At 39.5% G+C, this 11,896-nt stretch overlaps 2 protein-coding genes across 3 annotated transcripts; both read right to left on the bottom strand.

Annotated features, from left to right (window-relative positions):
• LOC18606635 (6-phosphogluconate dehydrogenase, decarboxylating 2, chloroplastic) lies at positions 780 to 3,909 on the bottom strand. The gene is made up of 3 exons (XM_018117335.1): positions 2,268 to 3,909; positions 1,227 to 1,496; positions 780 to 1,120 (listed from the first exon to the last, which is right to left on the bottom strand). The coding sequence occupies exons 1-2, from the start codon at positions 3,718 to 3,720 to the stop codon at positions 1,480 to 1,482; spliced, it is 1,470 nt and encodes a 489-aa protein (XP_017972824.1). The 5' UTR covers positions 3,721 to 3,909; the 3' UTR covers positions 780 to 1,120; positions 1,227 to 1,479.
• LOC18606636 (ABC transporter C family member 10) lies at positions 4,207 to 11,179 on the bottom strand. Of its 2 annotated transcripts, none has more exons than XM_018117332.1 (12): positions 11,085 to 11,179; positions 8,436 to 10,522; positions 7,449 to 7,769; positions 7,278 to 7,364; positions 6,542 to 7,132; positions 6,273 to 6,437; positions 5,863 to 6,157; positions 5,470 to 5,684; positions 5,080 to 5,385; positions 4,932 to 4,995; positions 4,615 to 4,854; positions 4,207 to 4,522 (listed from the first exon to the last, which is right to left on the bottom strand). In XM_018117332.1, the coding sequence occupies exons 2-12, from the start codon at positions 10,503 to 10,505 to the stop codon at positions 4,395 to 4,397; spliced, it is 4,482 nt and encodes a 1,493-aa protein (XP_017972821.1). In that variant the 5' UTR covers positions 10,506 to 10,522; positions 11,085 to 11,179; the 3' UTR covers positions 4,207 to 4,394. The 2 variants fall into 2 exon arrangements, with proteins under 2 accessions (XP_017972821.1, XP_017972820.1); XM_018117331.1 differs by having other exon boundaries at positions 8,436 to 10,581.

The following is an 11,896-nucleotide window of genomic DNA, read 5'->3' on the forward strand; positions in this document are numbered from 1 at the left end:
TCTCTTTTCAAAACTGATAGCTTGTTTCTATATTAATTGTGCTTGATGAAAAGGAGTTTTTCACTTATAATTCCGCGTCCCCCCTTACCATCTTTAAATCTTTGTATTGGTGAGAATGACAATCTTTATCATGGACTGGTCCCAAGTGTTTTAATTTACCTTCTGCAAAACCTTCAGCTACTGAGCTCAACGCATCGTATCAATCAATTGCACTTGCAGCTTCCACCATAATAGTTTTGACTCCCCACCGTGATGACAAGATAAACCTGGTGAAGTGGATTTTCTTTCTTCCGTTTTTTCCTTGTCTTTTCCCATGGGGTTGGGGCGCTTTTACCCGGAGGTTAAGCACCAAGTCTTCGGACCAGCCTGGTATGTTTGATCATTGAGGTCCTCACGACAAGCGAATAAGTGTAGAATCAATCTCTGAAGATCCTAAGAAAAAATTGGGACTTGTCCCCTACGTTTGATAATGAGGTTCCCACGACAAATGAGAAAGTGTCGGGTCAATCTATTAGGTCCTAACGTTATTATATCCAGGTTCAACGGGTTCGCGCATTCACTACGGGCCGTGGGTCAGGCAACGAGTCCTGGGACCAGTCTCCTATGTTTTATGGCGAGGTTCATTGACATATATGAGGAAAGTGTCCGATAGATCCCAACACTAAATTCTGACCATGTCGGGGATGGTGCCGCTGGCAAAGTCCAGTGCTTATAACCAAGAGATAATGGTGAAAAAAAGAAAAAAATTTACAATGTGATTTCACATTTTACCACCTCTATGAGTATCACTAAAAAGAGGTGCACCTTGGTGCTTTGGCTATAACATATGACTTGTCAGTACATACACATAAGACAGCAAATTATAACAAGTGCAATTCCTCTCTTCGAAGCAGAGGGCAGTTTCCAAGAATGTGAAAGCTACGGGGCACTTAACATGAAAACAAAGTTATCATCAAACCAGAAACATGAGAAGGTAAAAGCTTGTAAGTGTTTCATCGTTCATTTTGACCGATTGAAAAAGAAGTTGAGAGACCTTTGTCAAACATATGCATTTTCAATGAAGTTTTCCTTGTTCCTTTTTCATTGCAGAAGATCTACCAGATACAGCTTCTCGCAAAACCTGTTCAGAGTTCATTTTATAAGTTAACAAAATGAAACAGGTACCTAAATAGTTCTACCAGACTCTTCTGCAAACAGAAATTGAGTGCATTTTTTGGAGTGTGCACTTTATGAGAACTCCATAGTGGCCATATTCAGGCAAAAGAGATTCACAACTCCGATAGCTTTGTTTAACATCAAATTAAACTCCTAGAGATGGACACCACAAATTTTCCATGTAAGAACTACATGACTAGGATTAAAACATTGCTCCAGGCAACGAACACGACAGGTTCTTGCCCCATTCTATTTGCATCTGGTTCAAAAGGTTCTTGCCCCATTCTATTTGCAGCTGATTCAAGAGTCACGGGTGGGATCCAATTACCAGTTTATCCCATCTAATTCACAGGAAAGATGCAAAAAACAATAGTTAACATTTTGAACCAGAAAAGAGAAAAGTAGCATTTAAAACTACTATTAGCTGTGGTCCTGTGAACACCACAAATTCTTCATAATTAAATGATTAGGATTAGGAATATCGGTCCAAGCAAAGAATGCAACAAAAATAGTTTCTAACCCCATCTATTTGAGCAATGAATCATAATCCATTCAAGCATCAAAAGTAAAAGAGCATTAAAATGTCAGATATATGTAAAAGCCATATGTTAGTGGTCGTGAGAGGTGCTACAATAAACTACAATATCTCTTCATCCAGAATAATTGAGAAGACATTAGCAATGTTACTGACCCCTTTCCAGTTGCAAACTGCAATCTTTTTACCTTTACATTGAAGAAGCTACCTAACTTTTCCAATCATATTTACCAAAATGTTTAAGTCCAACTCTTGTATATCATATCATCCTATCTTATTTAAATTTATAACAGGAAAATATATTGAGAACCAGAAGACAGCTCCATCTAATCTGCCGCAAGTTGCAACATAAATCCATTGAATAACCGCTCAATTTCTACAACTCAAAGGGCATGCATTTTATTAACCAAAAAAAAAAAGAACTGCAAGACTGAACAATTATGCTATGCCGAGGTAGACTCCTATTTCAACATAGAAATATAACCAATGCTCAATTGAAACAAACAAGTAAACCAGAGTATAACAATCTAAACTAGAAAAGCTCAATTGAGTGCACCAACACCAGCAGTACTCTTACGAGCAAGCTTTGTCCACTCCGTATGAAATGCCCCTGGACGATCAGTCCTCTCATAGGTATGCGCCCCAAACAAGTCCCTCTGTGCCTGCACAAGGTTGGCTGGGAGCCTTGCACGCCTATAGGTATCAAAATAGGCAAGACTTGCGCACATTCCTGGAGTGCTAATCCCAGCAGAGATAGCCAACCCCACAACTCTCCGCCAAGCCGCCTGCCTCTGAACCATCTCCCTAGCAAACTCAGGGTCCACAACCAAGCTAGCCAAATTGGGATTCCTCTGGTAAGCCTTCTTGATCCTATCCAAAAACACAGCCCTTATAATACACCCACCTTTCCAAATCCTAGCCAACTCTCCCAAATTCAAATTCCACCCTTTTTCCACACTCTTAGCTCTTAACAAATTCATCCCTTGGGCATAACTGCATATCTTTGAAGCGTACAAGGCTTGCCTAACATCATCAATCAATCTTTTCTTATCAATCCCCTGTGCTAAACTTCCAACTTCCTCTTTCAACCCAGCTTCTTTCAAAACCCCAGCTGCATTCTCCCTCTCCTCCTTCAATCCACTCAAATACCTACAATCCAATGAAGCAGCAATAGTAGGAGCAGCAACAGATAACTCAGCAGCTTGCTGCACAGTCCATTTCCCAGTCCCTTTCATCCCAGTCTTATCCAAAATCTTATCCACCAAATACCCATCTTCCAACTCGTCCTTAACTCTAAATATATCAGATGTTATCTCAATTAAGAAACTTTCAAGCTCTCCCCTATTCCATTCCGAAAAAATCTCCGTCAATTCATCATTCGTAAGCCCCCCAACATGTTTAAGAACATCATAAGCTTCAGAAATTAACTGCATATCACCGTATTCGATTCCATTATGAACCATTTTAACGAAATTACCTGATCCTCCTTCGCCAATGTAAGTGACGCAAGGTCCATCTTCGACTTGGGCCGCCACCTTTTCAAGTATGTCTTTGATATTCGAATACGCTTGGTGAGATCCACCGGGCATCAACGATGGGCCATTACGTGCCCCTTCTTCGCCACCGGAAACGCCCATACCGAGATAAAGAAGACCCTTATTGGAAACTTCTTGGATTCTTCTCTCAGTGTTTTCATACCACTCGTTACCACCGTCGATGATGCAGTCGCCAGGTTCCATGTGGTCAGATAAAGCGGCGATGGTTTGATCGACGGGTGAACCGGCTTTGACTAAGATGACGACAGATCTGGGCCTTTGGATTGAGAGGACGAATTCGCGAGGGGAGTACTGGCCGAAGAGTGGAAGCTGCCCTTCCTCCTGGGCTCGCTGGACAGTTTCGTCGACTTTGGAGGTGGTGCGGTTGTAGACGGAGATTGGGAAGCCTTTTTCGGCGACGTTTAGGGCCAGATTTTGGCCCATGACCGCTAGGCCTGCCAGGCCTATGCGAGAGAGAGCTGGGGAGGCTTCCATTTTTGGGCGGAAAAGACGACAGCAAGGAAAGGAAAGGAAATGGGGGTTAGATGGAGAGAGGAAGGAAATGGGGGGTTTGGTGAAAGATATTTTCCTTTTATTTTTAAAGGGAGGAGAAAGCGGGGAGTTTGGCCTTTTGAAGAAAGGAAGGATTTTTGTGAGAGTGACGGACTCGTCGAGGGAGTGAAAGGGCAGTGGCTTAACCAACGAGGAGAGAGACGATCAACTCGAGGAATAGGGGTGGGTGGTTGCCTTAAACGACGCCGTTTTACGCACACAAATCCAAGTGATACTGAACGACTGTCTTAAAATTGGTCAAATTTGGGGTCTCAACTGTCAACTATCCCAATGCCGTCTTTGCTTTTGGCCTTTTCCTTTTGTCCTTTCGATGATTGGAGTTCTCATTTCCTAGGGGTTGCAGCATGGGTTCAAGGCCCAAAGCCCAACTAGAAAACTTGAGCCATATTAATGGCCTTCGAAACGATAAACTGCTAATAATCTCCCTTGAAAGTGTTAAAACTGGTTAAGAACCAATGGACATGGAGGATTTGCTGGTTGCTGTTCATTTCAAGTTACTTCAAATTGCACTCCATTATCATAAGGACAAACCCTTTAAGAAAATTGACCACTCAAATTACAAGTTTTCCACCAGGCAAAGCCTGTCTTTTAACGCTTTAATACCAATCTTCTGGACTTGTACCATTGTTAGCGGAACGTGACCAATATTCCTGGACTAGCTGTCCAAACAACGATCCCTTCTTATTCATCAGCTTCTTTGGCTCATCGTACTCCACCAATGTCCCTGCAATTGAAACAGATTGTGTTGATTGGTATGAAGATTGTTAGGATGGGAATGACAGCAATCCTTAGTTTGGAGGACACAAATTGACTCACCGTCACTAATGCCGACCACCATATTGCAGTCCATCACGGTTGGTATTCTGTGAGCCACGGTTATCACGGTGCAGTCTTCAAATTCTGTTCTTATAGTTTTCTGGATAATAGAGTCGGTCGCATTGTCGATTGATGCAGTGGCTTCATCAAGCACCAGTATCCTGCTCCTCTTCAGCAATGCACGTCCCAGACAGAATAATTGCCGCTGCCCCACGCTCCAGTTTGATCCATCTTGTACAACTGCACTTCATGTTGTTAGTAGAAGCAAATACAAATCTACAATGCAGAAAAGCAACTACGAAATCTTTGTTTCTTACCGAAGGAGTTCAGGCCGCCTTCTTTCCCTTGAACTGCCTCTCGGAGTTTACACTTTTCAAGAACCTTAACATCCAAAAGAAAGAACAGGATAGGAGTATAATATGACAGATTGTGGTGATATATAAGCAGGTCTTAGTAAAAACTTACCTCCCATATTTCATTATCAGCATGCTGTTCTACGGGGTCTAGATTGTATCTGACGGAACCACCAAAAAGTGTAGGCTCTTGAGGGATGATCCCCAAATGTGATCTCAGATCATGGAGCCCAATTGTACAGATGTTAAGGTTATCGATGATGATTTCTCCATCTGTAGGCTCTACCAGGCGGAACAAAGTACTGATAAGAGTTGTCTTTCCACTGCCAGTCCGGCCAACAATCCCAATTTTACTTCCGCCTTCGAATATGCAGCTGATGCCTTGAAGAACTAGTGGAGCACTAGGACGATATCTAACCTGCTTGATGAATTTGATGTTACAGTCATTCTCTGTAAAAACCGTAACTTGCAAATGGAGAAGATAGAGAAATATCTGTTACACCTTCAAATTGTAAATCTCCACTCTGCCAACAGAAGGCCAGTTGTGTGGAGGTCGGTTGGCTTCAATTACTTCTGGAGCTTCACTAGGAATATGCATGTATTGCTCTAGCCTTTCTACAGAAACAACTGAACTTGATAGCAAACATTGAAATTTTACAGACACAACAAGGAATACATTTAATGAAAGGCCATATGCCAGTGCCATTCCAATTAACCCTGCCATTGAAATCCATAATCAAAATTTTGTCAGAGAATAATCCAAGAGATGAGCAGATATTCACTATTATTTCCTCAAATTGTGGAATGGAAATTTTGAAATGAATTGGTTATATTACTGAATCGTTTGGGGAGTTAACTTTTAAGCTTAGGTCATGAGCATAATGCTTGAACTAACCCGATGCAGATGCTCCAAGAGGAATTAAGGTCATGGCAAGGGCTGAGGATGAAAGAACAATTGCACACAGTATTTCCAAACAGTGGATCAACCACTCGTTTGCAGAAAAAGTATGAAAGTTTGTACTTGCATTGGCATCAATCAGGTTCATATTCTTTAAAAAGAATCGGTCTCCATCCCCAAAAGCTCTGATTGTCATGGCTCCGGCAATGGATTCAGCAAGGTGGCTGGCAACTGAAGACTTCGTTGTGCCGTTGATTCGCATCAATTCCTTCGCAGAAGCATAGTAGTGTCTCTAATTGTTTCGAGAAAATGTGAAAAAGCACAATGATGAGAAGGTGGAGAAGTTATGGAAAACATGTTAAGATTTGGAAGGAGGTAAATTTTGGTTCTGTTCATATATGCAATACCTGCAATAGTATAGTCAGATAAACCATGGGAATGATGACAAATGCTACTGGCCAGGCGAGAATTGCCAATGTAAAAAGGCTAAAGTAGGTATTCATGGTTGTTCCAAGTGTAATTGATAATTTGAAAGCCATTTCAAGGTCGATGATGCTTAAATCAGAAGACACCTGTTATAGTAAAATAGAAATTGCGAACTGTAAGTTCAGTAAGAACTTGTCCAAACTGCAAAGCATGGAATGAAAATTGAAGCTGTGCTTTCGAGAATACTTACCCGACTTAGTATCCTTCCCAAAGGTGTTGAGTCGTAAAAGGACATTGGTGCCCGGAAAAGAGATTTTAGCAGTGTGGAAAAAATAGATTCTGATGCTCCACAACCAAGAAGAACTACGTAAAAGGATCTCAGGAGCAAAAAGATTGCTAAAGCACAACCCATCACTGAGAAAACTGTAAGTAACTTCATCCTGCTTACTTGAGAATTTTGGATGTCAGCTGCTAACCAGTAGTATTGTATTAGCTGCCCAACTATGAATATCACGTGGAATAAAATTGCCAAGGTGAAATATAGAAAGCCCTTGTTGTGTCTCAAATACTGCATGTAAGGCTTGAAACCTGTGTCTCCTGTTTCTCTTTCTTCTTGCTTAATTAATTGCTCTCCGGCAGGCCCTACTGGCTGTTCCTTAACATGTACTTTCTGGATCACATCTTTAGATGTCATAGCTCTCCCGCTATCAAAATACAAGGTTTGATCCATTTCAGACTTAATTGTGTTACCGTGTGCATTCACAAGGTCCTGGAATTTTTGACTTGAAGCTAGCAGCTGATCATATGCAGCAGCCTCTATAATTTCTCCAGCAGACATCAACTGTCATGAAAATAAGATTTGTATTAACGGATACTTTGATGATGTTAAATAAGTGTAGAAGCCAGATGGGAAGCAGTCTCCAATTTGGAGGTTGAGAAAGGATGATAACATAAGTACATAACTGCAATACTAGCGGCTAGCTTACCAAGATAGAATCAAAAGCTGGGAGGAAGTCGACCTGGTGGGACACAAGCAAGACCGTTTTACCTGACAAAGCTCTGATGACATAGTCCTGCCAAAAAAGGGATGTTAGTTTAAACTGAATATATCCGATCAATGGTGGAAGAGATTGAAAAAGACAAAAGGTTATATTCACATTAAAAAGGCTTGTTGCAGTTTGTGCATCTACAGCACTGAATGGATCATCCAGCAGATAGATATCTGCATCCTGATACAATGCACGTGCCAGTTGAACTCTCTGCTTCTGTCCACCACTCAGATTAACTCCTCTTTCTCCAATTTCAGTGAGGTCCCCAAAAGGAAGCATCTGCAGATCTTTTACCAGGCAACACTTCTCGAGCACATCTTCATATCTGACCGGATCCATCGCAGCGCCAAAAAGAATGTTTTCTTGGATACTTCCTGTTTGTATCCATGCTGCCTGTGAAACATATGCTATCTTCCCATATACATGAACCTGATGGACACAAAAACTTAAGTAACACATCTCCAGTATTTACATGAAACTATTAGGCTTTGCAAGCAGTTGACACTTTTTTTTTTTTTTCATATCTCTTGAATGTTCAGCAATTAACTAGGCTTATCATGCAACAAGACAAATTATACAGCGTAGAAATATCTCAGCTTAAAGCTTAATATCTAAACTAGCATGTCGCCTTTCTCATTGCCTTTTGTATGAACCAGAGGAAAAAAGAACCGAAATAATATTAGATCAAGAAGTTTCTTGAAAATTTGTAAAGATTCTTTCATCATTAAAAAAATGCTATATTGTGGTAATAAAGAGTTAGCATAATATCCAAAAAAACACTTAAATTATTTTAAAAAATTTAAATAAAACTTATATTTTTATTAGTTCAATCAAGTCTTTATATTTTTATTTTAAATCAAATAAGTTTTTACACTTTTATTTTGAATCAAATAAATTCTTACGACTAATGATTGACAAATGATATTTTAACTCAAGATTATTAATCAATCATTAGTCATAAGAACTTATTTAATTTAAAATATAAATATAAAAACTTGATTAAATATAATAAAATATAAAAAATTATTTAAAATTTAAAAAAAAAATTAAAGACTTCTTTAAATGTCATGTCTTCGTATCAATCAGTGCACTTACTGTGCCATTGACTTTTGGAACTTCTCCAAGAACAGCAGCTAAAAGAGTTGATTTTCCTGAGCCAACCTCTCCACAAATAGCAATCTTTTCTCCTGGTTTAACCTCAAGATTTATATCTCTTAAGGTAGGTTTGGAGGAAGACTTAAGGTCCCAAGAAATTTCATTAGACCTGATGAAAATGGAGTGGTCAAACTTTTCGTCATTAGATTCCTGCTGTAGGTTTCTGTTTGCCAACTCTGGTGCCTCAAGAAATTTCACAATCCGGTCTAGGGAAACCTTTGCTTCAATGAACACTTGGACAACATCAGGGATTAGCCTAACTGGCTCCTGAACAATGCGAATGCTTGCTAAAAATGTGAAAATGTTACTGGCATTGAGTGGAATCCCTAGCAAGTAGCAAGTCCAGAAAGTAACAGTGGGCACTATAATTGGGGAAGACCAAAAACACACTAGATGGTACCCTCTTTGTGACAGGATTCCTGATATCCATTTGAATTCATCTTTCCTTAACCTTTCAATAACATTCTTGAAATGTGTCTCCCAAGCGTAAAACTTCAAGACCTTCATATTTGCAAGTGCCTCTGCAATAGCCTGAAGCCTTTTATCTTGTGCCAACATGAGTTTCTTGTGATATTCAAGCTGTGATTTGGTAAGTGGATAACTTGCAATCACTGTTAATGTTACAGTAACTAATGCAGCAATAGTTGCCAGTCCCACAGAAGCGTATACAATGAACAATGCTAAACACAACTGAAGGCTTGTCGACCATATCTGATGAAACCAATATGGGAACTCACCTATTCTATAGGCGTCTACTGTGACATAACTCACTATCTTACCAGGAGAATGAGTCATTTTAGCAGCATTTGATAGTTTCAGTTGCTTTTGATATATTGCTGCAGATAGCATAGAACTTACTTGAATTCCAACTACTCTTGTTTGGAAGAACCATTGCCTCTCAGATAGGGACTCCAAGCATTTTGCTATGAGCAGGCCAACAGTCAGCATATAAGCCTCATACTTAAAGACTTCTTTACCTTGAACAACCTCAATAAAAGCCCTAAGAAACAGTGGACCTGTAGATAGTGTGACAACCTTGATCAATGCAAAGAACCCAGAAGTAAACATAGCTTTCCAGTGAGAAGATATAATTATTGACAACATAGAAGGTGAACCACTTGGTCTTCTGTGTTTTTCTTTGCCCAGTTGGTCCATATACTTTGAGTAGCATGCTTGTGCTCGACATGCCTCCTGCAAAGTTGGAATGTCTTTGTTCTCCAGAATCTTCTCCTTACCCTTTTTCAGTATAGGATTCAACCACCAGAATGACATTTTACTTAAAAGCCCAGCTTTGGCAAAAGGAGTAATGTTATGGTTGGAACCGATTTCATCATTTGAATCATGTTCCTCACCTTGCAAAGGTGCGTAGAAAGCATCAAAATTACCGTCCGGATCAGTGTCCTTCAAACTGTGTCCTTTAAAGGCGCATGATAGAAATAAAATTGATCCAGGAAAAGATAAAACATCCAAAACGATCTTAATTGACACTGTTTTGTCTACAATAGCTTCTTGTAGAGATGAAATGCAGAGAAATCCTGCATATAAGAACGCAAAAATTGAGCAAGACTTCACTGCTGTTATACTTGGAAGGTTTAGCTTCTTCTGGCTCACAGATATGGCTAGAAGCAGCCATGTGAATCCCTGAAATAGCAGCAGTAGCCATCCATCCAGAGGTAAAACTGTCTTATCTGTATCAAGCTTCTGGTAAATGGTCCATATCCCCAAGGCCAAATAGGCAATACTCAAAATGCCATTAAATATTGCTGAGAGAATTGGCATTGAAGGGAAGTGTTGTGACTGGAAAGGTGCTGTAATCTTCTTTATGGAAAATTTATAAATGATGATGAGTAAGGCGAGCAACAGAAGCAGTATATCAACAGAAATGATGAAAGCATGATTGACACATGAATATGGATTGAGTATTGCTGAAAAACCAGAACTGCATGTCCTCCCAGTTTCCAGTGAACAGTTAGAGTTATTACAGAACAGAATCCATAAGCCTTCCCCCATGTTATATATCTGCTATTCTACACCTCAAAATATTTGCAACATGTACAGGAGATTATTAGATTCTTGTCACTTTAACCTGAGAGATGAAAGTCCAATTATTGAAGTTAAACCAATGCAGTACTAGGGTATTAAAGATGCAAAAGAACATGTGAACATTTCAATGGCCTATTCTTTCAAAAGCTTTTAGATACATAGTCATGCAAGTCATGTTCCATTGAGTATATTAAGAATCCAAATATTTAAGGCAAAATTATTATCTTGTTAGCAGGACTGGGGAAATTAGAGAGAGTTCTTCTCTTCAGTAGCGTATCAAGACAGTAAAGGAAAAGATAGTCTAAAGAAACTCTTTTGCAGCTTCTTGATGATAGATGATGATTGTTGTGATGATAACTAGGTATATGGTGAAGATTGAAGGAATCTGCCCAACTAGATGCTCCAGAGACGAAAATTAATATGTATCATCACAAAAATGAACAAGAAGAAACACAGACTAGTAACAAAATTAACATCTAAACTTGCAAGGATTGAGCTAAAATTTAAGGCACACAACTTCTCACACTGAAAGATAGTCTTACTAACCTGGAAACTGATGAAGTATCAAGAATGCGACAAGAAACTGATCAACAGCAACATATATCCGAGCTGATTGCAGCTACTTTTTTTTTCCTTTTCTCTTAATCTTGGTCTAAAGTATAAAATACAAATGTTGGAATTTTAAGCACGTAGTGTACTTCCATTCTCTATTGTCATCGGCATATCTTCGGAAGCTGTCTACCTCTGTCCCATTATGTTACGTAGGACAAAATAAAGTAATAGCATTAATTATTAAGATTATAAAATGGTCTAAATTCAAACTTTCTAACCTGCCACACCACTAAGATACACGAGACTGATACTGTCCCTACATGTACTGACAAATCTGATTATAATCATACAACAAACACCCTTTTTTCAGTAATTTTTTAGGCACCAAATGCTAGATTATGAGCTTTGATAACGTGTCCGAAGCTAATCCAATTCTTTATTCCAAAGTAACCTTTCGATGATGGTGCATTTGGTATAATTTACACCTAGTTGAAAGAAAATGATTAGGCTTATGCTGTGAATGTTGTATAGTGATAGGTTTTTTTTCTTTTTTTTTTCTTGGGCGGGGTGCGCCAGGCCTAAGCTGTAGTGCAACGCTTAGGCGACGCGCGGGAGCTCCAGTAGCAAGCTACTGTGGTGAGCACCCCCCCTCAGAAAATTAATTTAATATCATGTGGAACGATGGCCCACGTATCAGATATTAAACTGTTAAGAACAGATAGGTTGATGCCTCTGACCATCTTTTTGTAAGCCAGGCTAATAACAGAGTACCAGTATTGATTTGGTCATGACACTCTGTTGTTTCC

Source organism: Theobroma cacao, chromosome 3 (assembly GCF_000208745.1).
Source record: "Theobroma cacao cultivar B97-61/B2 chromosome 3, Criollo_cocoa_genome_V2, whole genome shotgun sequence".
Taxonomy (NCBI): domain Eukaryota; kingdom Viridiplantae; phylum Streptophyta; class Magnoliopsida; order Malvales; family Malvaceae; genus Theobroma; species Theobroma cacao.

Coding starts and splice junctions, on each gene's coding strand:
- LOC18606636 (XM_018117332.1), bottom strand. CDS start 10,505: ATGGGGGAAGGCTTATGGATTCTGTTCTGTAATAACTCTAACTGTTCA. Junction 5,386..5,469: donor TGGAGATTTACAATTTGAAG/GTGTAACAGATA, acceptor TTCATCAAGCAG/GTTAGATATCGTCCTAGTGC. Junction 4,855..4,931: donor AGGCGGCCTGAACTCCTTCG/GTAAGAAACAAA, acceptor CATGAAGTGCAG/TTGTACAAGATGGATCAAAC.
- LOC18606635 (XM_018117335.1), bottom strand. CDS start 3,720: ATGGAAGCCTCCCCAGCTCTCTCTCGCATAGGCCTGGCAGGCCTAGCG.